The 26,172-nt window shown below is 46.9% G+C and overlaps 8 protein-coding genes across 8 annotated transcripts; 6 read left to right on the top strand and 2 right to left on the bottom strand.

The window, feature by feature from the left end:
- The first annotated feature begins 720 nt into the window (after nucleotides 1-720).
- F5Y00DRAFT_134572 (glycoside hydrolase family 37 protein) lies at nucleotides 721-3,782 on the top strand. The gene is made up of 5 exons (XM_048004261.1): nucleotides 721-1,233; nucleotides 1,317-1,380; nucleotides 1,439-1,563; nucleotides 1,622-3,363; nucleotides 3,428-3,782. The coding sequence occupies exons 1-5, from the start codon at nucleotides 1,069-1,071 to the stop codon at nucleotides 3,573-3,575; spliced, it is 2,244 nt and encodes a 747-aa protein (XP_047869126.1). The 5' UTR covers nucleotides 721-1,068; the 3' UTR covers nucleotides 3,576-3,782.
- Nucleotides 3,783-4,794: 1,012 nt separating this feature from the next.
- On the top strand, nucleotides 4,795-7,546 carry F5Y00DRAFT_225709 (isocitrate lyase). Its single transcript, XM_048006203.1, has 3 exons — nucleotides 4,795-5,813; nucleotides 5,878-6,776; nucleotides 6,879-7,546. Exons 1-3 carry the CDS (start codon nucleotides 5,427-5,429, stop codon nucleotides 7,234-7,236), a joined length of 1,644 nt encoding a protein of 547 aa, XP_047869125.1. The 5' UTR covers nucleotides 4,795-5,426; the 3' UTR covers nucleotides 7,237-7,546.
- A 2,262-nt stretch (nucleotides 7,547-9,808) lies between these two features.
- Nucleotides 9,809-10,351, top strand: F5Y00DRAFT_250885 (ARF/SAR superfamily; the record flags this gene model as incomplete). The annotated part of the gene is made up of 1 exon (XM_048009781.1): nucleotides 9,809-10,351. The coding sequence occupies one exon, from the start codon at nucleotides 9,809-9,811 to the stop codon at nucleotides 10,349-10,351; it is 543 nt and encodes a 180-aa protein (XP_047869124.1).
- A 948-nt stretch (nucleotides 10,352-11,299) lies between these two features.
- On the top strand, nucleotides 11,300-11,959 carry F5Y00DRAFT_257851 (uncharacterized protein; the record flags this gene model as incomplete). The annotated part of the gene is made up of 4 exons (XM_048010616.1): nucleotides 11,300-11,305; nucleotides 11,399-11,477; nucleotides 11,532-11,665; nucleotides 11,729-11,959. 4 exons carry the CDS (start codon nucleotides 11,300-11,302, stop codon nucleotides 11,957-11,959), a joined length of 450 nt encoding a protein of 149 aa, XP_047869123.1.
- A 5,225-nt stretch (nucleotides 11,960-17,184) lies between these two features.
- On the top strand, nucleotides 17,185-17,993 carry F5Y00DRAFT_134508 (uncharacterized protein). The gene has a single exon (XM_048004258.1). The coding sequence runs from the start codon at nucleotides 17,339-17,341 to the stop codon at nucleotides 17,771-17,773; it is 435 nt and encodes a 144-aa protein (XP_047869122.1). The 5' UTR covers nucleotides 17,185-17,338; the 3' UTR covers nucleotides 17,774-17,993.
- On the top strand, nucleotides 17,994-22,243 carry F5Y00DRAFT_134509 (uncharacterized protein). Its single transcript, XM_048004259.1, has 2 exons — nucleotides 17,994-20,612; nucleotides 20,663-22,243. Exons 1-2 carry the CDS (start codon nucleotides 18,213-18,215, stop codon nucleotides 22,055-22,057), a joined length of 3,795 nt encoding a protein of 1,264 aa, XP_047869121.1. The 5' UTR covers nucleotides 17,994-18,212; the 3' UTR covers nucleotides 22,058-22,243.
- A 1,089-nt stretch (nucleotides 22,244-23,332) lies between these two features.
- F5Y00DRAFT_134491 (uncharacterized protein) lies at nucleotides 23,333-24,969 on the bottom strand. The gene is made up of 2 exons (XM_048004257.1): nucleotides 24,716-24,969; nucleotides 23,333-24,659 (listed from the first exon to the last, which is right to left on the bottom strand). Exon 2 carries the CDS (start codon nucleotides 24,656-24,658, stop codon nucleotides 23,474-23,476), a length of 1,185 nt encoding a protein of 394 aa, XP_047869120.1. The 5' UTR covers nucleotide 24,659; nucleotides 24,716-24,969; the 3' UTR covers nucleotides 23,333-23,473.
- A 256-nt stretch (nucleotides 24,970-25,225) lies between these two features.
- F5Y00DRAFT_257848 (uncharacterized protein) lies at nucleotides 25,226-26,088 on the bottom strand (the record flags this gene model as incomplete). Its single annotated transcript, XM_048010615.1, has 2 exons — nucleotides 25,226-25,987; nucleotides 26,068-26,088. 2 exons carry the CDS (start codon nucleotides 26,086-26,088, stop codon nucleotides 25,226-25,228), a joined length of 783 nt encoding a protein of 260 aa, XP_047869119.1.
- Between the last annotated feature and the right edge of the window lie 84 nt (nucleotides 26,089-26,172).

Below are 26,172 nucleotides of genomic sequence, written 5' to 3'. Positions count from 1 at the left end.
GCGGGGCTGATGCTTTCATTGTGCAGCTGGTTGAGCTCAGTCAAAAAGACCCTGATATTCGATAGGTAAATGGAAAATGACAGAAATAAGATTGAATTCTAAGGGCTGGGAAACGGGATCGAAATATATTTGTGTTATGAGATGAATAGTTTTTATTGACTCTCGTTATTGACTATACGTACATATGAATATACCTAATGTATATATGATATTGATAAGTTTATTTAGATGCATGGAAGCTTATATACTACCTATAAGACTTGAATTGGTCAATTATGTAACTACATGAAGCAGTCCCGACTACCTATTGTTTTACCGTTCCCGCAACCTTATATTGGTAATGTGATCAATACTCTAACACCTCTCGTCTGACATCATACCCCCTGCCAACTGTTCTGCCAACGTTTCTTATCTAAGAGAATAAACTTACCTTACCCTACTCAACCACTTTGTACCTTGCCCGCACTTCTAACATACCTAAGTTTTTCTCTATCCTAATTCCTAACTATACCTCTCCAATCTTTACCTTCTTATAACTCCCAATCAAACCGAAACCAATACCAAGCTTCTTGTAATATTGAACTTGATTTGGTTTGGCCTTGATTATTGAGTTTTTATTTCCTCCCAGTCCTAGTTGATTGCTTTACGTCCCTTTTCCTTGTGACGTGCGCAAGGACCTGTGATTGATCCGATCGTGGTGGCTACCAAACAACGCTTTACCTAGAATCGTCCCACGATCCCCTCGCCCCCCGCGTGCACTACGTACAAGCATAATCCCGCGATTTCGACCCTTTCGTCTCGTCGAATCTTACCTTGGTTAAACCGCTGGTCACGGGAGCATATCGTTACGGAATTCTATCGTATTTAAGAGAAGAGCAGGCCGTTGATTACGACGAGATAAAAAAGGAAAACCTCCGGAATACCCCCACCGGCCACATTTAAAGTACCCTCGTCAATTGAGCGAGTGTCCTGTCATTTAAGACTCCGTACCGCTTTTAGTTGTACTCCTTTCTCCTTGACCCCTTTTTATTTCCCACAACGCCTGCGAATTGCTATTACCAACTCGCCATGGCCGATTTACTGACTCCGGGTTTTGCGAAAGCCCGACGTGATGCCAGAGACGGGCTTCGCGCAAGTGACGATTGGGGCGTCTACGATGACGCGAGAACATATTACACCTCCGAAGCTCGGCATGGTGATCGATCACACAAGCGCAATCGCACATATTCTCAAGTATGTCATACCGTATTTTATCGCATTTTCACATAAGATTTTTCACATAAGATTGATTCGGTACGCTGGCTAAGATCACTTAGAATGGCATCATCCAGGAGATTGAGCGTATGGGACTGCACGAACCACATAGACGAGGCAGTCATGGTACGAAACCATCTTCACTGAACAAAATAGAAGGAAACTAACTCGCGTTGTCGTCCAGATGAAGCAAGCAAACCACACTCCCGCCAATTCCTCGTCGATGTCGACCATACCCTAGAAAGTTTACAGGCGCAAGAAGATACAGATGGCAACAAGCAAATTACGATCGAGGACGCTGGTCCGAAGGTAAGTCTTTTACTACGAACTCTTCCACGGTGATAGGTTCTAAGGCGTCAATACCTAGGTCATGTCTCTTCGAACTGCTGCATCCGGTGGCCACAATCGATTTGATATCCGGGGCACATATATGCTTTCGAATCTCTTGCAAGAATTGTACATGGCAAAAGAGTTTGGGCGAAAGCGGATCATTCTTGATATCGGGCGTCTTAACGAGAACCCAGTCAGCAGACTGTCGAGGCTTATCAAGAATCAATTCTGGGAGGGGTTAACCCGTCGTATCGACGCTTCAAGCATCGAAATTGCAGCAAAAGATCCTAAGGATTGGACGGACGATCCGCGACCTCGCATCTATGTCCCGCCAGGGGCCCCAGAGCAATATGAGTATTATCAAAAACTCGCTGCTGAGCGACCGGAGATGCGACTGGACGTCCTATATCTCCCTGAGAAGATTACCCCCGAAGTACTCCGGGACATGAACGATAAGCCCGGCCTTCTAGCTGTTGCTATGGAGGAGGTTAATGATCCTAAAACCGGAGAGAAAACATTACGCGGGCTTCCGTTCGTCGTCCCAGGGGGGAGATTCAACGAACTATATGGGTGGGATAGCTATATGGAATCCCTCGGGCTTTTAGTCAATGATAAGGTGTACCTAGCGAAGTCGATGGTACAGAACTTCTGCTTCTGTATTAAACACTACGGCAAAATCCTCAACGCGACTAGATCATACTACCTACTACGATCACAGCCACCTTTCTTGACAGATATGGCCCTTCGGGTCTACGAAAAAATTCAGCACGAACCTAGCGCGGTTGATTTTCTTCGGACGGCGTTCCTTGCCGCAATCAAGGAGTACTACTGTGTATGGACGGCGGAACCGCGTTTAGATCCAAAGACTGGTTTATCGAGATACCGGCCGGAAGGGTTAGGCGTGCCACCGGAGACGGAGGCTTCCCACTTTGTTCATATCCTTGAGCCTTATGCCAAGAAACATAACATGACTTTCGAACAATTCGTGAGAGCTTATAACCACCAAGAGGTTCACGAGCCTGAATTAGACGAGTATTTCCTTCACGACAGAGCAGTACGAGAGTCGGGTCACGATACCTCGTACAGACTTGAAAAGGTCTGCGCTAACCTCGCGACCATCGATCTTAACTCGTTGCTATACAAGTACGAGATGGACATCGCCCGCACCATCCGGAACGTCTTTGGCGATAAGCTAGAAATTCCGGCCGAATGGTGTGCTGGCGACATGGTGCCCGGCCAGATTGAGACGTCGGCCACGTGGGACCGTCGCTGGAAGAGACGACGTGCGGCTATCCATAAGTACTGCTGGAACGAGGAGAAAGGTATGTACTTCGACTACAACACGGAGAAGCAGGAGCAATGTACCTACGAGTCGTGCACGACGTTCTGGCCTCTCTGGGCAGGCGTTCCCGATCCCGAGCGTGCGGCCAAGGTGGTTAAGTGTGCCGTGCCCAAATTTGAAGCCTATGGTGGTCTCCTGTCCGGAACGGAAGAGTCCCGCGGTGCAGTTAGCCTCGAGCGTCCGAATCGGCAATGGGATTATCCTTACGGCTGGGCACCCCAGCAGATGCTGGCTTGGACGGGACTGTACCGCTACGGTTACGCGGACCTCGCACAAAAGCTAGCATACAAGTGGCTATTTATGGTTACCAAGGCGTTTTTTGACTTCAACGGCGTTGTCGTGGAGAAGTACGACGTCACGAGGCCGGTCGATCCGCACCGCGTGGATGCCGAATACGGAAATCAGGGGCTCGATTTCAAGGGTGTCGCCAAAGAAGGGTAAGTTGAAGATGTAAATCAAATTTGAAATTGAACATCGCGCTTACATTATTACGCTATCTAGGTTCGGCTGGGTCAACGCCAGCTATGTATACGGCTTACAGTTCATTAATACAGAAATGAAGAGAGCGCTAGGCACGCTTACACCCTACGAGACGTACGAGAGGGCTCAGCAGATTAAAGAGGAGAAGCTGCTCCAAGAGTTAGCATGAAATATAACCGTTACGCGAAACGAAAATAGGTGATGGCGGTGCCAATTTCTTTCGTTCGGCACTTGAGCATTGCATCAGCATCTTTAATACTCGGTCGATAATATTGTCAACGTACCAGTCGCGGACAGGCATGCATCTTGTTTTTGCATTGGTTGGGCTGGGTTAGAGGAAGACAGGTTGCATTACGCATGCTGATCTGACGTTAGTATCTTTAAGGCAGGCAAAATCTATTTAGTAACGCTATGCGAAGTTGACGGTAAGTTTATCGCTGATCAAGTTGTTTGATTAAGCTTCTTTTTTTAAGGGACCAGTCCATCGGGTTAGGTAGATAATAAATAAATAAGGATGTATAATGGTAGCTTTATTCTTACCTACCTTTACCTATTGGGGGAGCATGTGGTTAGGCTTGTTTTTCAAACGATAGACCTGACGAGCGATGTAGAGAGGTAGTTATGTAAGTTTACTCGCGTTATGGAATGTAGTGGAGGTCTGAAGAGGTTAAGTATAGCAGACGGATATAAATGTATGATCCTTTGAAGGCATAAGAACATTAAGATATAGTACTAAAGATGAACGGGAATATGTCAAAAGCATCAACATATTAATATTTCACGTGTAACTATTATAAGACTTACGAGTCATAGGGAAGTCTCGTTCGATGACCTAATGCGAGGTCGTAATTAAGCTTCCGCAGCCGAGGTCCGGGGCGAGGTGAGGCTGGAGATATGGTCGGGTGTAAACGGGGCACGGGATAGCTTTGCTTTATCTGGGAGTGGTGTTGTACTTCGTACATACAGTGCTTGAATGTAAGCTTAGTTATGTAGTTCTTCATGCTAGTTACTCATCCTAGTCCCTATCCTAGTTTTGCCTCAGTTAACTAGGGCAACTGGATAGATCTTCACATGCCAACACCTTACTCAGACACGCAAGTACACTATATTCTAGAATATATTAGTTATTGGTGTATAAACATATTTTCGATTTATCCGGTCTATTTTATAGAATTCCATATGAACTGAAAAATTCATGTAGTTAAACTAGAATTACTATTGTATCAAATATTTATTGGACTGATCCCATCTCATATCTTTCATCGAGACGACTCCTACATCAACTAGACAACGTCATTATCAAATGCTAAATACGAAACCCAAATCCCCAAACCCGGGGCCGGCTCTCCAATTGCGGGGGACTAGGGGTTCGTGTCTCGATGGATCGACCTGGATCGTTCTCCATCTTCGGCAATTCGGCCAATCACGGCAAACCAGACTTACATCCACATGTCTTGTTGACCCTCTCGTCCCTTAAACCGAGAAGCCGTAGCGTTCTTCCTTTCAGACGTCTAAGACTGCTCTAACTGCTAGTCACCCATATGCTTTGTCTAGTTCCGAGGCGCCCCGGTCAAAGAGTGCTGAGTAGCGGCCAATGGCCTGGCGTCGCCGGTACAGTAGCTGGTGGGAGTCACCCTATGACGGAATCATCCATAGCCGCTTGACCGATTGCTGCCGAGCATGCGTATCCGTGGGAGTCATGGATCCAAGCCGGTTACGCCCCTTTTGCAGCTCAGATCAGATGGGTTTCTCGCGTTAGGTTATGTACTATTATACCATAGGTTCGCCTACTTGTAACCATAGCTCGGAATCTTCTTCCTTTAATAGTAGTCTTACCCCCTAATCATTAGCTACTAGTTGATTATAACTTTCTCCTTACTTAGCAAGTATATACATACATTGACTCTTTGAAGGGAAGCTCTTTGTTCCAAAGCCCCCCGCACGTCACATTGGAGTCATAAACATCGTACATCACCACCAGAAATTGCTGCCGTAGGATAATTGACCTGCTTTGCCCATCATGGCGTCAAACAACATGATCAACCCGGCCGTGGACCCGAATATCGAGGACGAGCTGTTCCTACAAGAAGTTGAGGCTGTCAAGAAGTGGTGGAGCGATCCGAGATGGAGATACACGAGACGACCTTTCACAGCAGAGCAAATTGTTTCTAAGAGAGGTCACCTTAAGATTGACTACCCGAGCAACGCACAGTCTAAGAAGTTATGGAAGATCCTCGAGGAACGCTTCCAGAATCGTGATGCCAGTTACACATACGGTTGCTTAGAGCCTACAATGGTCACGCAAATGGCCAAATACCTAGATACCGTCTACGTGTCGGGTTGGCAATCATCATCAACAGCCTCTTCATCCGACGAGCCTGGACCTGATCTAGCAGATTACCCTTACGTGAGTCAGAATATTCTTACCCCTTTATATCTTTTCTAGGTCTGTATACTAATACAAGAAAAAGACTACCGTCCCAAACAAAGTCAAGCACCTCTTCATGGCACAGCTATTTCACGATCGCAAGCAGCGACAAGAACGCTTAAGCGTACCTAAATCCGAGCGCGCGAAGCTGGCAAATATCGACTACCTACGACCCATCATTGCTGATGCTGACACAGGTCATGGTGGACTAACGGCCGTCATGAAACTAACGAAGCTGTTCATCGAGCAGGGCGCCGCTGGCATCCATATCGAAGATCAGGCGCCTGGCACCAAGAAGTGTGGGCATATGGCAGGCAAGGTCCTCGTGCCTATTAGCGAGCACATCAACCGCCTGGTCGCGATCCGCGCGCAAGCCGACATCATGGGCACGGACTTGGTAGCCATCGCGCGCACAGACGCCGAGGCCGCGACACTCATCACCACGAGCATCGACCCGCGGGACCACCCGTTCATCCTCGGGAGCACGAACCCCCAGCTACAGCCGCTAAACGACCTAATGATCGCCGCGGAGCGCGCGGGTAAGACGGGCGAGCAACTACAGGCTATCGAGGACGCGTGGCTAAAGCAAGCCAACCTGCGACGCTTCGATGAAGCCGTTGCCGAAACGATTAATTCGGCACCCTCGCTGCCAGATAAAAAGGAGCTGGTCAAGAAGTATCTAGAACAGGCTAAGGGCAAGAGCCTATCGGAGGCACGCGCCATTGCGCATGGGATCACGGGCGTGGATATCTACTTCGATTGGGACGCGCCGCGCACGAGGGAGGGTTTCTATCGGCTCAAGGGCGGGTGTGATTGTGCGATCAACCGTGCGATTGCGTATGCGCCGTACTGCGATGCCATTTGGATGGAGAGCAAGTTGCCGGATTACAAGCAAGCGGAAGAGTTTGCCAATGGCGTACACGCCGTATGGCCGGAGCAGAAGTATGTTTGTTTCTTTTACATCTATTACCCCCTAACTTCCCCTTTTCCAATTTCCTGTGTTACGGGAAACAAAGAAAAAAGAAGCTAACAGCCCCTGCACAGACTCGCATACAACCTCTCCCCATCCTTCAACTGGAAAACCGCGATGCCGCGCGAGGAGCAAGAAACATATATCCAACGGCTGGCGAAGCTAGGGTACTGCTGGCAGTTTATCACGCTGGCGGGTCTCCACACGACGGCGCTCATCAGCGACCGGTTCGCGCGGGCGTACGCGGCCAACGGCATGCGGGCGTACGGCGAGCTGGTCCAGGAGCCCGAGATAGAGGGCGGCGTCGACGTCGTCAAGCACCAGAAGTGGAGCGGCGCGGCGTACGTCGACGAGCTGCAGAAGATGGTTACGGGGGGCGTGAGCAGCACTGCTGCGATGGGCAAGGGGGTTACGGAGGATCAGTTCCATTAGGTGGTGGTGGTGGTGCAAGGGGTAGGCAGTCTGTGTGGAGTTTTAACTAAGGTGGAGGGAGAGGCGTGTTGTTGAAAATCATGGCATTACCTACCTACCTACACGTAAGTATAGCATATAGTTTGCCGCAATGGGATGTCGGCTGGGTTTGGGATGTTTAATCGAATTGGATGTGAATACCGTTTACTTGTCCCCCTCTTTGGGTAGGTCTTTTGCCTCAGGGCTTAAGTACGTTCTTCCGAAAGTGAGGAAACCAGTATTTGTAAATGAATATCTTTTAGGTGGACGGCCGTTGTGTCGTGATTTGAATAAGTGGTATTAACGTAAAAGAGTTACCACCCATTACAGTGATTACCGACAAGATATTTAGACATTCTCTAAGATAGTGTTATAATTCCTAATTCCATCATAACCCATACTTATAATACTCCTTTCGGGGCTACACGGTTATAAACAGCGTAGAGACTATAGGTATGGTGGCAAGGCTAATGTACTTGCCCTCCTGCACAAGACTTCAAGATTAAACTAGTTAGGCAAGTTTAACCCACGGCATACCCAAATGTATTACAACGCCATCTCCATATTCCTACTGATATATTTTAAACGTCTAGCAATGGCCCTTGGCTGGACATGGTAGAGCGTTGAAAGATGCGTCGGTAGAGGGGGCCGTAGACTACAACAGAAGTAGCAATGAATCCGAGCATGCATTCGATGGCGGAAACGTAATTAAGACCCATATAATCCCCTATATCGATGAGTAAAGGTAATCAACTTTCAGTTTATTAGATTATACGATTTGTAAACTCACAGCTGGCATCTATTTTGACTTCACTAAGACCGCTGAAATACTTGATTTGAACGAGACACACTATACAGGTGCTGTGATGTATGAGCAGAGTGACGTGCAATGGAGTGTTTGAACTAACCTGGCGCCTAATGTAAAAGCGAAAACCAATGCCCATCTCTTCTGCTTACTTATTTGTAGCCTCCGTATTAGTGGAATAGGCATAGTTAGGATCACGATATCAATGGCGATGTTTTGAGCATATGCCACCACTCCCACGATACTTGAGTTTATACATCTCGCAGGCGATGTTGGGTTCCATAAATGGGAAATTGGTATGCAATCGAGAAAGATCGTGAGGGTGTCCTGGATTGCCCATTCAACTACCAGTGCTGCTACTACCCATATTAGGCGATTAAACCAACGTGAGGTCCCGAAAATATTTCTGTATAAGCAGAGAATGCTGAGTTTGAGGAAAGCTATAACCGGTACGTAAAAGAAACGAAAAAGGATGTCCATCTGCCAACAGACATGCACGATTAGCTATTGTTCACCCAGCCACCGACATTCTATGACAATTCAAGGTATGGTGGGACCTTTATCCTTACGTATAAAATCCTGGGATAGATAGAATGTAAGGATATAAACTCACAATAGAGTAGAGACGAAGATCGGAAATAAAGATAACATGACGTCCTAACCCGTACCTAGTTGCGAGGCAGCCACAGACAACATATGCAATCAAGGACACCTTAGAAGATTAGCCGTATAAACGTCAGGATCAAGAAGAGACACATACCCACGCAGCCACTGCAAACCAGTCGCTGGCCATAAGATGCATACGGCCTTGCTGTATATGTCGTGACCAAAGACGTAAGGCAATACAGAGGGTACCTATAAACGCAGCAACGGTAGTGCAAGCGATAAAATTAGGACCACGATTATCATCAGCATGCTCAAGCATCCACGCTATCTCCTCAGCATTGGGAGGTCGTGGCCCGGCCATCTTCTTCGATATCGATAGATAAATTCAAGCATGGATAAAAGAACAGGATACGACTACCTAGGATCGTTGCATCTTTAATATATCTGACCGTTAATAGCGTAGGTTAGGTACTTCTAAAGCTGGAGGATCACAGACGATCAAGAGTTAAAAGGTCGAAACTACGAGGCTTCGATTCTATCAGTCGTAATACACGGATCGATGGGTATGCTCTGGTCCCTAAGAAATTGAATAAATTGAGTGTCTCTTGTTTCCCCTCTTGTGGCGCGGCCAGACCTGTTTTTGGTTTAGCATAACTGGTGATAAAGAAAAGCAAATAACGACCCCCTCCCCAGAGGAAGCTCCTAGATGTATAGGGGGGGCACGATTTGTGCTTTTGGGTTAATAAAGAGCCCTTAAGAAATAAGCTGTCAAGATTCGAGATAACGGCGACAAGTATATGGTGGATTTAACGTAGTTCATCCTAAAGAAGGCAGTTAAGAGTGAGGTTACAACCGAGAGGTTTTATCACACAGCGGCCGAAAATCCCCAGAGCCGATTGTTAACAAGAAAAAATATTGTCTTCCTTGTTTTATTTCAGGTGTGTAGTTTTTGACCATAGATATTGAGCTTCGACAGAAAATAAACAAAGCCTTTAATATCCCTATCCGCCAGAAACTATAAGATTATGTGTTGTCCAATCACCTTAGAGAGCTAAAATAGTCTTCCAGTAACAAGGACTTTATTTGCCCTTTCTCTTTCCAATCTTGCTTCTCTAAGAACATTGAAACGTTTCTTCAGATATCATGGATTTCATTAATTGGATTCATGGAGCCTTGGTCTCACTTGGCTTCCTTGACAAGCAGGCAAAGCTGCTTCTTCTTGGACTCGACAACTCTGGTAAGACAACACTACTGTACAGACTCGTCACCGATCGCCTTGGCGCCCTAGAACCTACTCAGCATCCAACTTCAGAGGAGCTCAGTATCGACAATACTGTGTGTACCACATTCGACCTTGGGGGTCACCAGCAAGCCAGACGCCTTTGGAGGGATTACACCCCGGAGGTTAGCGGGATTATATTTGTCGTCGATGCCGCGGATCCCGAGCGCTTCGCCGAAGCTAAAGCCGAGCTATGGGCTCTTCTTACCATGGATGAGTTAGCCAATGTTACCTTTTTGGTGCTAGGAAATAAGATCGACCATCCCAACGCTGTATCAGATGTCGAACTTCGTTCCCAGCTAGGTCTTGACAATATCCTACGTGACAATGTAGGGCTTTTCATGTGCTCCGTAGCCGATAAGCAGGGATATGGAGAAGCTCTGCGCTGGCTTGCTCAATGCATCTAAAAGCATGGTGCTATCCCAAGTGACCCCAAACTAAAAATTCGATTCGATATACCTTTTTAGCTATGCTATTTTTTAGTTAATCATAAATATTTTTAATTTTACATCTTGACACCTTGTAGGTATAATGACATGGGCCATGCGTTGTGGCTAAAGCAGAGAGATAAAGCCATTATCATACCACGTAAAGGGGTGGCCTTAAGAAAGGGGCTTCAAAGTTCTTTGATCAATGCCACCGGAACAGGAACAGTAAAACGGGTATACAAGATATACGTATAGGTATATAAACCATTGTCTTTTTTTCTTTCTATATAAATAACCAAATCTTTAAATCCTGTACCGCAATTGTTAGCAAAGCCATATTATAAATATGGCAAATATCGGACTAGGTAGCGCGGTACAAAACAAGGCCGCATTGCTTAGAAGTGTCTTTTTAAGGGACCAACGATTTGAACCCGTGGGGCTGCTTGGAACCGGTTCTTATAGCTTTACGATGCGCGTTCGGATCAAGGACCCTATTCTCCCGGATTTAGAAAACATTGTAATTAAACATGTTAATGGAGCCAGAGGTGCGAGGGCTAACTTGGTAGCCGAGAAAAGACACCTTGAGGTTTGCACTTTCGAGAATGGAATTTTCAAGTGACACGAAAACTAATATTAAAAAACATACTAGATGTTGCAAGATAACTTGCATATAGTAAGACTTATTAATCTACCAAATAATCCTTTAAGCGGCAGGGTGGATCGAAGGGATTGGATTATATTGGAATGGTTGGAACATGGAGAACTCCTTTCCTTCATTACAAAGGCGAGAATAATGATAGGAAGAGGAACAAGGTTGCCGAACCGTCTTCTTTGGAGGTTTTTCACATGTCGTAAGTCATTTGATATTATATAATATACTATAATATCAGGCTAATCAAACGCATAGTGGTAAGGTGTTGTATAGCTATGGCCGTATGTGACATCCATAATATCTACCTACCTTACCTACCTGGGTACTTTAGGTAGGTAAGTATCTACCAGTCGGTACTGATTCATCGGGTTTAGTGGCCCGATTCCCGCGAAGAAGCACAAAGAAACGTGGAATTATCAGGAATAGTACACGGCGACCTCCATCAAGGCAACAGTATATTGACCACCCAGGCTATATGCGGTGGTAAACTCGCTAACATGAGTACAGTACTCCTCGGGGAGCCTCCTGACGATGACGAACATACAATTACACCAATACTAAAGCTTATCGACTTTGGTGGCACAGAGCAATACCCCCCATCTGAGGATGCAGACAATCAAAATATCTATGACATTGGGCGAGTGCGTATTTTGCCCTAACAGGTAGGTAGTCTAGTTCTTAATCAAAAACTAACGGCTTGATAGATAATGCTCGGACTTATTAACCTAAACCGTGGACGCGACGCAGGGAGCGAAGAATCTCTTTATACGTGGGGTGGGAGGAGATATAGAACCGAAGCCACCGCCCTCGTCCCAACCCCAACGGACGTTGATCATGCGCTGTGCACCGTAGTCTGCGCTTGCATGGCGGAAAATCCTAATCACCGCCCTCCTTTACACATTTTGCTTCGGTTTGGATTAAGAGGTTTGGATTAAGAGGTTTGGATGAATCGCCAGAAACTTACGATGACGCTCCAGAAGAACAAGACGATTTTATTTCATATATGTGGAGGAGCATTGTAAATGACGCTCCAACTAACGACGACGACAATGAAATTACTGATGATTGGTCATCCTCGGGTACTTCGACAACAGCTCCTTCGGAAGGAAGTCCTTCACCAGAACCCCCTTCTACAAGACAGCCTTCAACAGGGCCTTCAACTCCAACAGGGCTTTCAACTCCAACAAGACACCCTCTAGTGGGACCGCCCCCAATTGGAAGCCCATCAACAAGACGGCCTTCAACGGGGGGTCGTCCATCAAGACGGCCTTCAGCGGAAACCCCTGGAAGACAACATACTCTTAGTGGAGTACTAAAAAATCCAACAGTGGATTCCGCAGGGATACAATGGGAATCAAGGCCATCGTCATCATCATCATCATCATCACTATCTACCTAGTTAACCAACCTAAAATCATGTCTTCGACTTCCACCCCTTCTCAGTCGCTTAACAAGGCCAAAGAGAACCTAAACGGCACAACCGCCGCCGCTGCGATAAAGTGCCATGAAAGATTAAACCATACCCTCAGGCAGCACGAAGTATAACAGAGATTTAGATGCATACGATTATGTACCTACTACCTATTGAAGAGAAACCTTCTCCTACAAAATCTAATGACAGCCCAGCTATAATAGCTGATTTGGTCTTCTCCCATCTTGTAGGCTAGTATATACCCTTGGTAAATGGACATATGAAGATATGCGACGAAGCAATACGTCGAGTTATCGATAACATAGTATGTACATAATCACTGTTAATATCCCATCTTCTAATATTGTTTTATATCCTTCATCAGCTAGCTAGCGTTATACCTCGGGGGAGGTTATCGGGGTTAGAGGACGAGGAGTCGCTATACACAAGTGAGCACCGTTAGCTCATTTCTCACGGTAGTATTATATTCAATAGGTTTCATATTCCACCTAAAGACTGAGTCTGTGTGGTAATAAGGGGCGTATTATGGCTCTTTAATATGTGTTTGGTGGGTTAAAATGACCATCAATATAAGTGGTGACAAGCAATTTCTCTTAAAATTCACGTGCTGATGTGGTTACATGATTATAGCGAGGGTGATATCATGGGTTATCAGAGTAGGCTCTGTGGTATTTTCTCGCCTCCGTTTGCTGTTCTCAAGGTAGGTGGTAGCACTGTACTTGAATACATAGGTGTGAGACATGGATGTATCTCTAAAGGGTACCGAAATGCATGAAATAAGCATTCAGCCGCAAGCCACCCCAAGATTTAGAACAAATAAATGACGTGTATCCATCTAATAGCCAATGAAGGCACCGCTACATCGATTACACGCATGGATAGACAGCCCCCAAGTTTTTTCGTAAATGACTCAAGTCCATTCACTAGTTCTCGAGCTTGGGTTCCAAGTGGCCCCCAAACTAAAATCGACGACAAGGCAGTATTCGGCAAGGAGAAGTACATGTTAGTAATACGCTTCTTTTTAAAGAAACATCGCTATACCACCTACTCCTCAACCATCGTAGCACTGCGTTGATGTCCTACATTCACGAGAACACCCAAAACGCGAGCAAATCCGACAACAGGCTGGCTACGAGGTAAGACATGTTGGACAAGGTAATAATATGGCTACGTGCAGGGCTAGGTATAATCCCGCCGCGAGGAATCGTGCATTAGGTAGCCTATGTATGTCCAAAGCCGGCTTGCGTCGAAGATGCATGGAAGGATGCTGTAATGCGTGGCTGGCTGGGAGCCCGGCAATGCCCATCTGAGATACCCGTCGAGGGAATAGTCGTCTTATTGTTTCGGAAGACGTGGTGTGAGGTGGTCAGGCGGTGGAAATGATTTAACGTGGCACAGTACTTATATGAAGCCGTTGGTCGTCGGGAGGCTGCAGTTGAGGAGTCGATGCCCTTGTGATAGGCACGCTTGTATCCCTTTACGTCGTGGTCCCAATCTTGCTGGTAGATATTGTCCCTATAATAATCCAGCCCTAGGTTCCAAGTACTTGGTGCGCTAAATTAGCCTTGTTTAAGCTCAATCAATGTTGCTTCGCCGGCCGGGTATAGGTAGGTACTAGTCGGTCGTAAGCACTTCTTCGATAGCAATATATATATTATCCTGAATGGTATGTATAAACCACAAGCCGGGAAAGAAACTTTCTCTACAGAAGTTATAATAGTAGAAGTATAAGTGATCGAAAATGCCTTGGGTGAGCTTAGGATGATCAATATTTAATAGTTAACTTAGGATATATTACTATCGGTGTTCTTTATCCCACAATCATACGACGCTATTTAAAATATATATCTGGTGTTACAGCGATCAGGCAGATACTTGAGGGATTCTCTGGGTAAGGTGCTTCGGTTACCAGGTTTCTGGAAAAGAGAACTGTCAGACCACTTATATCGTAAGCTTCGAAAGGATGACTGGCTTTTGGAGGTTGATATATAGGTACTTATTGGCTGGGATATACGCATCTCCGAAACGGATCGGTCGGATCGGTAGGAAGCTTGCGTAAGTGCCCGGCCCGGCTGCTTACGAAGTGTGTCCGCGTCAAGGTTCTAGCCGGACAGCGGATTGCGGCGTTTAATAGCTCTTACTATCATCGTTCTTGATATCTGACCCTCAATGATGAGGTAAAGCAACGTTATGTATTATCATGTGTGAGATATCTGGAATTGATTCACCGTAGTTGGGATCGACACTAGGAATATACGTAGATCAGATCTTACGTGGCTGCGAAGGATAGCCGACATCTTGGGGTTTGCCCCAATTCACAGCAGTCGGCAACACGCCTCTAATGCAGTAAGCATCCGTTGGTTGTTGTGGCAAAGTGCAGAACGGTGGCTTGGAAGGATTGAGAATGGTACGCTGCAATAAGCACCCTCCATCTGAAGATGGGGTTTAACGACCGGTTAAGAAGTAAATACAGACACTTAACTCGGATCGTTCGGTGGCCGTGCGCTTTAAATCTTACCGTAGTGTACTACTCTATATGTATTTATGGTAACGCTCGAGCCTATCGGGAAGATCGTACCGTAGCCTGCCATTATTCTCGGCTTGAGATGCTTCGATTCTGCGAGTGAACATGGATGGCACGCGTTTGTTGTTTGAATAAATAGCACGTACCCATTAAGACGGACCGAAAGTATGCGACTTGTCATTTCATGTTGCTCTTGATGGTAGGATGGATAGGTAAAGGATTTAGCGAATCCTGCTCGCTATTCTAGATCGGCAAACCTTTGGCACGCGGTAGACATAAATAACACATGCCGATATATGGTGGGCTGTATGTACGTCAGATGGGTTGCAGTCAGCAAGCTCTGGGGTTGCGTCAAGAGACATATTTTGGAAACCCGGGCTAGCATTAGAATCCTACATCCTACGAAACTTAGAGCCTATCCCTCCACATCTTATTTGGTGGCGTTCTAGATGCCGTGACACCAATAGACTGGAGGACTGTTCGAAGCAAGAGAGTCAGCCATCATCATGGAACTCAAAGCTCGGAGGATATTAGTCGAGAAATGCTATGCACAAGGCTATATTTCTTTGGCCCCCTCAATTTTATAAACCCACCATTGGATGTCTGACTGTGCCTTCAAGAATGTCTCTGTTGCATTCTACACATGTTTGATGATGGCGCAGCCCCTAATGTAGCTATCATCTCACCCCAGTGCGATATTATATGTACAAGCCACCACTTCAAAGTCCGTAATGTAGATTTTGATTGATGCCTTTTCTCGGTTAATTAACGACGCAGCCGACTCATTATGTACGAATTAATTGGCTTTGTGAAATATTATTTTATAAACAGTTAGCACATGGCTGGCCCTGTAGTTCGGGATCACCAACCGGATTCGAATAGGCACAGGCACCAATATGTATTGTATGCATGTAGGTTCATCCACTTCCCACACGCGACCCACGAGATCATGGCCTCCACTGTGGGTTTCGCCGTTCCTTGAGCAATATCAAAATTCGGCGCGTTTCTGTTCGTCCGCCACCTTTAAGGGTCTAGCCCCCTTAGGTATTGCCATCGTCGTTTTTGGGCTGCTGGTAGCTAGCTAATTCAAAAGGCACTACTTAGTATTGATGGACGACTCTTTTCGATGTTTATACTATGTAAATTATAACTCGTAAGTTGTGACGTGACACCTTGCCTGATGTACGGAGACTTGATGTATAAGTTGAAGGGAAACCCCTCCCCATCGGAGCGAAGGGTAAACATTTCGTGGACGTGCTACCGGTAGCACGTTTACATGCACACACAATAAATCTCCGAGGTTCAACTTTTGAAACATCTGTATACTTGGCATCGCAAACCTTATGGGAGCCTATCCGGGTCGATTTGTTTTGCTTGTGTTTATGCTTAGTTATCACATATCGAAAATAATAACGAAGAAATCGAATAGTTATATATCTTGGATACCGAAAACGATACCCATTGGAAAGGCCTAAAGATAGGTATATAGATATAAATTTACGTCCTGCACGTTCTGATGTGCGTCGCGAGGGCCCAGAATACTTCGATATCTTTTTTTTTTCTTTAAGATTCAGACCCTAGTTCAGGGGTGCATATATGTATACAACCTACCTGTTACATAGGCTTTTTTTCGACCAAGTCCCCCCGGAGCGAGCTGCACGCAAACACATTCAAACATTGACAGGGGCCAAGACTAAACTTATCCGAGCTTAGCTCGGCTTAGGGAATTACATACATTAGCTACACTAGGTACATAGCTGTAAATTAGCTCCATTATGTTCTCGTAGCCCCGGCTTATATGGGGCGATGTGCAAGCGATGTGCTACCGTGGACTAGGTACGAACTACAGCCTAGACTACATATGTCCAGTCTATGTGGGTAATGAAAGACAAGGGTAGGTGATATCCGTATTTCTCAAGGTGGGATGTACCCTGCCTTTCACCCATCCATAGTGCTTGTAATGGAAGTCGCAGTCGCAAAAACGTTCGAAGATTCCTTAAATGTAGCTATTAATTCCAATTCCTACGCTGGCGCGTTGCCGGTAAGCTAAAAGTAGAACACCATTTTGTTTCTTGTTTCTATCTGCCTGTATTTTCCTTCTCTCCCTTTGTCCTTCGCTCATCTTCTCTTTCTCCAACATCCGTCCGACTCTTTCTTATCACGTAGCTCGATGATTACCGATATTGAATACCTCCCGACAAACGTCATTAGCCTTCCCGCCTTCGCAACAGAAAACATGATATCTTAACAAACTGAACATTTCACTTCTACTCGAAGAAACTCGGAAGAAGTCTCTAAGCTAACTCGGTGGCGCTTTCGCTTCTTTCTAATTAATATTAGGGTACGTTGGCTACTTCTATGTCTGCTAATTACTATGTTTTGCTTCTTTTAATTGTCTTCATCGGAGGCTCTTGCGGATACCCGGATCGTAAGATCTGGTATTATTGTCTACTTGATCTACTCTTTTTACATAGTACTTCCAGATGTGAACCCCCTTGTCGACAGGGGCTAGCTCTCATCTCTGATGCCTCATTCTCCCATGTTGTTCACCGAATAGGGGAAGCACCATCAAAGAAAATTAGCTGTGCGGTCTCCGGGGAATTATCACTTCTTATGGTCCAGTGGCCATTTAACTGTCCAAATTACTCAGTCATTCCAATTGATTACGCTGATTCTCATCACATTACATGTCATCACACTGATGATCTAGGGCCTTACCAAAACTCCCACCCGTTCCCTTTTCGTTTCTTGACTAGCTGTCTAATATGTCTTGTTAACACTCTTGACTCATGAAGAAACCAAAGGCTCAAGCCAAGACATAGTTTTCATTTGTAACATGCCTTCACCCAAATCTTGAACTCGCTTAGGTTTCCCCAGTCTCCCCGCGGAATGTTTCACCTGCGAGCTGCCATTCGTTCGATTTACTAATGATCTTCGTACTCTCTCTTCGACTACCGTTTCAGTGCAATCCTTCCTACAAACTATCTTTTTATTTTTATCAGTATTATTATTATTCCCCTTGAGAACTCACCATTGACATCTCATCTTATTATAGCGCTTACCGCTCGATAATTCAACTATTGTGTCTTAAGCCGCTAGGGCCTTCTTTGCAGACAGCGAGTCTGCAGCTCTTCATTTCAACCTGTCGCCACATCCTAGTCAAGGCGACCTCCCGGGGTCTGCCGTTACAACGGACATTCCGATTGAGACCTTCCAATCACACGACTCCACCATGTCGAGCTCTTCCTCAATTGCTGTCACGAATTCATCGCGACATCATGTTCGTTCTAGGACACAGAGTATTTCGAGCGACCGTCCCTCTACTGCTGGCCACAACCTGATGTCTCCCCCTCTTTCTGTGTCGCCCGAGGCGGTGTTCATCGCCGCGTCCGCCGCTTCGCAAATCGTCACTAATGATCATGACAGCCATTCCGAAATATGGTACGATCAGATGGGAATTGGGCCTTCGGAAGAGACTGCCTTAGTTTCCCCAGGCGCGCTCCAGCTCGCCAACAATTTTGTCGATCAGCTCTTGTTCAACATAATCTCTGTCGCAAAGTCCACTTCGCTATCGGCGCTGCGGCCGGCCGTTAGCGAAGTACTAAAACCGAAACTTGCTAAAGATGCTATTAACAACGCTGACGAAGAGCTTCGAGAATACCTAGGTGGCGGCGAAATTGATGATTTAGTACAATCTCCAAATACTGAGGCGCCTGTCGATTGGGATTTGGAGCTGGTATGGAAAAGAACGAGACTACGATGTATGGTTTATTCGTCTTTGGGTGATATGGAAGAAGAAGATGAAGACTACTATATGGAACAAGAACATCTCAGAGGCGAGTCGGATGACATTATGTCCGATGTTGTATCCCCGGCAGTTGCTATCTTCTTGACCTCGATTGTGGAATTCATGGGTGAGCAGGTTCTCGTCATAGCCGGACAAGCGGCCTTTAACCGATTACGCGTCAAGTGCGAGAAAGAGTTGAAAGAAGGGACGCGAGCACGCGGTGAATTATTTGAACGTCTTGTTGTTGAGGAATTAGACATGGAGCGTGTTGCGTTGGATCGAACTCTCGGCCGACTTTGGCGTGCTTGGAAGAAGAAAATTCGGTCACCCGGAGAGCCTAACTATTCTCGTCCTTTCTCGCGTAGTTCTTCAAGTACTTCGGGGGTGGCCAACCAGCGACGTGGGAGCGCCGCGACAGACCACGTGCAGTTGCTTCGGACACCTAGAGATTCGGATCCTGCACTTGGTGTGCAGGAAGAGCAAGACGGTGAGACGGCCGGCGAGAAGGCCGGCGAGAAAGCCGATCAGAAGTCCGGCCCGAAGTCAATTCCGAAACCGGATCCAGCTGAAGTGCCTTTGCCGGACAGCGATGTTGAGGCTATATATAGCGATGAGGAAAGTGAGGAGGAAAATGACTTTGGCCGGCCAAAGAGTTTAATCTTATTGTCTTCGTCAACAAAGGATAGGCTAGCGTCTCTTCGAGCTTCGCTGGAAAACTCATCAATTCGGCGTGTACGGTCTCTTCCTTCTCGGAAACGCCCCCGATATCCCTCCACTCCGGGCGCTAGCCGTCGAATCGAAACTCCGCCTCACAAAGATACAAGCAAAGATAAGGCGGAGACAATGGATGGCGTTTCTACAAAGGATATCGGACATGACAACATTAATGAGAACGGGCAACCTAACCAGACGCTGGGGCAAAAAGCTATTTCAGATGGGCTAATTCCAGTAGTCAATAACGACATTACACCTGCGATATCAAGGAGGGCCAGCAGCATTGTCCCACTAACCGAAATTGAAGAGGACGAAATTGAGGAGTTTACCGAAGAGCCAAAAATATTGACCTCATCAAGAATATCCATTGGAGGAAGAAGTTCCTCTCCTTCTACCTCAGACTCTGGCAGGCCTACTCCTCTTATGCCTGTAAGAACGAGCAGCATACACTCGGTACGAATTATTGAGGTGCAGAGCCCTCGCAGCCCGACGGCCGGTTCGCGAACGAGTTCTATGGATTTCCAGGACCCCGCCTTGGTTGCTCGTAGAATCTCTACTCCTCCTATTGTTGAGGAAAATGATTCGGGGGCGACACCTGAAAAGAAGCATGCCGTTATCCTTCAGAGGTCATTTGACGATTCTCAGGAGACCAGTTCTGGGGCAGTCCAACCTGCCCGGAATCCCAGTCCTTTGAGAAGCGTCCACTCTCAAGAAGTATATGAACTTGCAGCGACCACCACCACCACCACAAAGGTGTCGATTCTGAGCGGCCCCACAACAGAACCGCCTTTGGAGGAAAAGCCTGTGGCTCCCTTAAAATCGTCGAGGAATATGCCAATGCCAACGCTGCTCGAGAGGAGCACAAGCCGACCCATTTATGGACGGTCGAGTTCCAACGATACTGCGTCAAATATACCTGCCCGGCGTGGTACGCCAGAATCACCAAAGATGCCGCGCTCTATGCCAAGCGACTCGCCTTCTTCGACGTCTGCTAAATTCAAAGCGGTCCGTACCTCCGAAGACGGAAGCCCTCGGCGCTCCGAAGATAGAGCTCGCGATTTTGAGCAGTTAATCCACAGTCAGGAAACCCTGCAGTATACCCTCACGCCGGAAAACATGCGGGATATTGACGTAAGTCTCTACTCTTCTTGCTGTGTGGCCTAATCTAATAGAATATATAGTCTAGTTCATCTCAGCATACCGGAAGTCCCAAACCTAATAGGTTCCAAAGGAGCGAGGACACCAGGCAAACTGAGCGCTCACGATCCTCGTCTATTAAGAGGACCGCATCCTTTACGAAACAGACTAATCTCGGTTCCAATCCTCTGGGTTCCCATCCTCCTACGGACCTTCCTTTCGCCGGGAAATTCTCCGAGGTGATCTCGAATGCACCCGCTTCTATTCCACCGAAAAGCCGATCAGGTATGGCCGCGCAAGCGAGGGAGGCGCGAGTCGCTGGGGAATCATTGCAAGATTTCGCCAATTTTATTCGATCAACAGGGCCTCCTGGCGAGCGCACCGTTCAGCATAGTAGAGGGCACGCGGCTTCGATTTCAACTATCCGGGGTCCCAGGGGTCCTACTCACGTGAAAAAGAGTGCGAGCATCGATAGCCGGCAGACCAGTTCAAGTAACCGATCTCACTTCCAAGCTAGGGATGCTACGGTTAACCTCGGTAGCGAAAACTCGGATCTTATTGATTTTATTCGACGAGGACCGCCAAGCACCAATGCAAATAACCCCCGGATTCCTCGTCACGTTGCCCCGTTCAGGAGTACCATGGACTCAGACCAATTGCAGATGGCCGGTGCTGTGGGAGGCAAGGCGATCGATGCGGTGATTCCGAATATTCGAAATAGCGAGACATCAACGAATGTTACGGAGGCTTCAGCTCCGTCGTCGATGAATTCCCAAAGCGCACTCTTGAGCAAAATGAACAAGGCACAGCAATACTCTGGCAATAACTTTGATGATGATGATATGATACCGAAGCGGACACAACGACGAGTCCGTGATCCTTATGCTATTGATTTTAGCGACGAGGAAGACGAAGAATTAGATATAATGCCGCAACCAAAACCGAAGAAGGAAGAAAGCTTGATCGATTTCCTCAACAGTTACCCCCCTCCTCCTGAACCAATGCCTCAACCCGTTGCTATCCCAAAGAAAAAGTCCAGCGCGCCAAACTTGATCGCACGTCTAAGATCGGGCGGGGGCTCTATCAGATCAGCTTCAAACCCTAGAGGGTTTGGGGCTGATTCAAGGTCCCTCAGTAGTCGAGCTGGCACTAGCAGGGGCTATACACCTATCGTCATCCCAACCTCGGCAGACACGTTTGGGAGCAATCCCAGACCACCACCAACCGCTCCCAGCAGCTCGATGGGTCGTGTTCCGATGAAGAAATTCGAAGCACGGGATGCCGTTTCTGCTAACACTCATACGTCGGACCTCGCTAGTTTCCTACGCGATTCCGAGCCACCACCACAGCCTGTGATATCGCATCCTGCCCAGAACGAAAGTAAGAGCAGTGGATTCTCTCGGATGTTTGAACGCCGCAAGAAGTCTACCGCATATTAATCAAATTTAACTTTACATTGGAATCTTTCGTGTATAAACTTGGTATTTCATTTCAAAACATCGGGCGCTTCCTACGGAATATAGAGCTGGGATGAAGGGCGGTATGCTTGAAAATTATATTCTACAATGGCGGAATCACTGTCCGATTTTGTTACGGATATCTTAGGCGTATATCTGCCATGGACATTGGGTGGTTCCTCTTTTTATTCTACCAGTTATTTTGACAATTTGGTTGGCCAGTTATCTAGTAGGGCCATTTAGAGGATACCATGCATTCTTCTACTCATTTGCGTTGCTAGCGGATGCTGAGTGGGGGGACGTAATATGAAGAATGTGAAGGGGGAGTCATTCGTTGAGATGCTGTTTCGATGCTAAAAATATGTACCTAGGTAGTCTTGGATATGTTGCAGCAAATGAGAACTGGCTATATAAATGAACGATGTGTTGTTGGCTTGAATAGAGTGAAGATTGTACATTACTTCTGAAGTGATATATGTATTATGTAGTGCTACGTTTCTTGTATAGCTTAATTTGTAGTTTGTAAGGGTCTGGCTCTTGTCAATGTCTTCATACTTGCTATGTTATCTCGGTACCCTCATCACCTGCCCCTTAAACCACTCTTGAAATTCCTACTACGAGATAACTCCCTCAAGGACGAATAAGATTTTGAAGTACATCCCGATGCCAATGGAGATTCACAACACCATATTTATGCAACTATAGTATATATAGTTGGTTGGATGTATTTCTTCGTTTTACATCCATGTGCTGTCTGTTGTTATCTAAAAGGTCGGCTAGGGAGAAAAGTCATAATGTATGGAAAGCAATTAGCTTGTTTTTATTACTATTATTATTGCTATGTAGGTAGGTTAGGTAGCTAAGGTAGCTATGTACCTATGTAGCTATCTAAGGGGTAAAGAACAAGACAAGAAGTGAATGGGAATATTAACATGTCTTCTGCTGGTTGGCTGACGGTAGAACAGTAGGAAGAAAGGAAAGGAAAAGAAAAGAAATAAAACTGATAGCTAAAACATGTGAAGAAGAGGGCCAGTTTAGCACAGTGGCTGCTTGCTTCTGTCTTCCTTTATTCGCAAATACATCCTCGTCGACAACATTTCTCATGCTCAATTTCATCTCGTAGCCTGTATATTACGGTTGATGGTTGGGGTATAGTCCCGTCATGCTGTGGACATGTCTGTATGGGTGCTGCTTGTTCCGAGTCTCGACTCCTATTCATTAATACATGCAGAAATACCTATGTCTGCATTTGTTCACTCTCAATCCTTCCTTCGTCTCTTTCACGTCTTCTCCGCGAATTCACAGTCTCTTCCATTCTCCTTTTTCATCATCGTCATCTTCTGCTTCTCCTTCTCCTTCTGCACCCGCACCTATAGCACCAGAACATACCATACCCCCTCAGTCCCGCAGATGTCGCGAGACCCACGCACGGAAACCCCCTTTCTTCGACTTCCTGCGCTGCACAGATCCCGAGTCCGATCCAGACTCGTAAGACTCCCGGCGGCCTCCGCGCCTGTTGTTGTAGACGACGCCGCGCGAGATGCTCGTCAGCGTGGAGACGGAGTTTCGGCCCGAGCTGGGGCTCGAGGTCCAGGAGCGGGGGGAGTTGGCCTGCACGATGGCGCTTGCTTCTTCGTCTGCGTTCACGAGGGCGGTGGCGCTGTATGCGTCGGCTTGGTCCATGGTGTTTCGCACGTCTTGCTGTATGCTGCTTGTGTGGTGCGGGTATGTGTAGATGGCGGAAGAGGTGAATGATTTGGGGAATTTCCACTCTTCGGCGGGCTCGGCGGCGACAGCACCAAAGTCAAAGTCAAAGCCAGACGGAGGGTGAGGTGGATATTCGGGTTCTGGAAGTTGCGCGGTTGTCGAGCGAGAACGCGTGAGACGATGGGGGCGTTGCTGTGAGGGACCAGGGTTGTTTACGCCATTGCTATCGCGACGATGATGGGAGGGCTGAGATTGCTTCTGTTCCTGCTTGCTTTGCTGTTCTCGGTCTCGGTGCTGCTCTGTGTGCTTTCGATGGTGCTCCTCTTGATACTTCATAGCCGCTTGAGGATCCGACTGGTCGAAGGGTGGCTGGCCATAGATGGAATGCTTTACGTCATGAGTAGGTTCACCCACCTGCTTGTCGTTGTGGATATAGTACTTGTGGTAATGGTTGTGAACGTGATAATGATGATGATGGACGTGAGTGCAACGACCAGTACGTCCTTTGCTGTTGTCTCCATCTCTGTCCTTGCTTGTGCTCTTTCCTTTCCCTTTATCATCATCCTTAGCGTCCTTGTCACCGTCATTGGTAGAACGGAGAGTTTCGCGGGCTTGAGAATGGCGTATACGACGAGATTGCTCATTGCGGCGTATCTCATAATGCGACGAGCTGGAGGCTGAGAGCGGAGGTGTAGGAGCCTGGATGTGTATGCGAGGTATGGGAACATTCTGCTTGATGGAATGAGAATGGCTTCGTTTCTTGTGCTTTGAGGGCGAAGCAGAGTCGTCCCTGTCCCCGGAGACAGAAGTAGATCTTCGGGTTCTGTGATGACTTCTACCACGACGGGGCGAAGATTCATAGGAATTACCTCCCATTCTATAATAAGGATTTAGTTTATCGTTACCGTCTATGTAGGAAATACGTCGTCTTACCTTGTCAAATAGATTCTAGACGACGTGCGATAGAATCTTAGAAGTTAATGATTAGCAAGTGATTGCACCGAATTGATTGAGCACGTTGTAGATATCGAAGCCAAAATAAAAATAAACCGGCGCGGGGAAAGTGAATTTAATAATAGGGCAGGGCTCGTTGCCATGATTCGAGGCATGTAAATTATTAACTCGTTGCCCAAGTAATCGTGCTGCCGTTGCTGTTGTCGAGGTACCCGACTCTACCGCCGTTTATCGCCATCTGCCAATACGATTCCATAGTAACAACAGATAGATAAGGCATCTATCTAACAAGTACCTATTCTATTAATCGTCTAGGTGGAGTCGTAGTTCGTATAATACATAAGTACATCCATTACTAGTTACTTGGGGCTCGAGTGCTTTTTCTTGCTGCTGAACGCTGAACGCTGAATGCTGAACGCTGTACACTGTACGCTGTACGAACAATAGGTAGGCCATAAACTTGAACTCGCTCGTTTCCCTTCCCTTCCCTTATAAGGCTTTTAGTTGCGATCCATCTTGCCGTCCGGTCGAAGCATATCTTGCTGCTAGAACCTCCTCCGGACTCTGTTCAAGCCCAGTCGATCCCTGGTATCGTTGTCTAAGTGCCCTCTCCTCCTCAGATAGTGGTGACAAAAGCTCTTCACCCTTTTGCTTAGCTCCTCCTGCTACTGCTGACTTCGTCTTATCAGCTACATCCTTGCTCTTCCAGATACCGCTTGCTAAGCCGCTTAGGAATGAGGCCTTTGCCTCCTCGGCTTTTTCTTCTGTCTGCTCAACTACTTCAGAGCCCTTGGCTTTCGCATCCGCATATGCGCTCTTAGCTGCCGCAGCTACACTCATGGCTTTCTCCTTGCCCTGGTCCAGTTTTGCATTTACAGCTGCTTTTGCATTTGCTGCCGCATCCTCACCCTTCTCCACAGGTCCTTGGGCATCACCAAATGCCCTAGCCCAGAGCCTAGCCAGAGCTATTTCGACATTCTCGCGCACCTCCTCCCAGTCCTTGTTCTGAGCCCATTGGACAGCACCTTCTATTTCAGCATTCCAACGATCTTTAGCCCTCTCGATTAGATTGGCACGCTCGGCTGCTGCAAGCTCGGCCCTCGTGGGTGGCAAGACAGGGGGCAGAGGGTCGATGATACTGGATATTAGACGAGTCTGCTGTCGCAGGATGGCAGCTTGGCGCTCTCGGTGTCGTTGGTGTGCCAGTACACCTAGGTAAGCTACTGAGAGGGTGAGGGTAACACCTCCAGTCTATTCATGTAAGTAAGTAGGTTGTTAGGTTATTATTCTGAGATCCGAGATCTGAGACTTGGTGCCATGTGAGAACGTACGAATCCGGTTGTGAAGCCCATGTTGAGCTGTTTAATATGCGCACGCGCACTACGGCGCAAGTGCTATAAAAGACCAATTACGTACTTTGTATGTACTTGTGAATT

This window comes from Daldinia vernicosa (assembly GCF_022497035.1).
Source record: "Daldinia vernicosa strain CBS 139.73 unplaced genomic scaffold F5Y00scaffold_4, whole genome shotgun sequence".
Classification (NCBI taxonomy): Eukaryota; Fungi; Ascomycota; class Sordariomycetes; order Xylariales; family Hypoxylaceae; genus Daldinia; species Daldinia vernicosa.
This window is presented reverse-complemented; position numbering and strand designations above follow the sequence as displayed.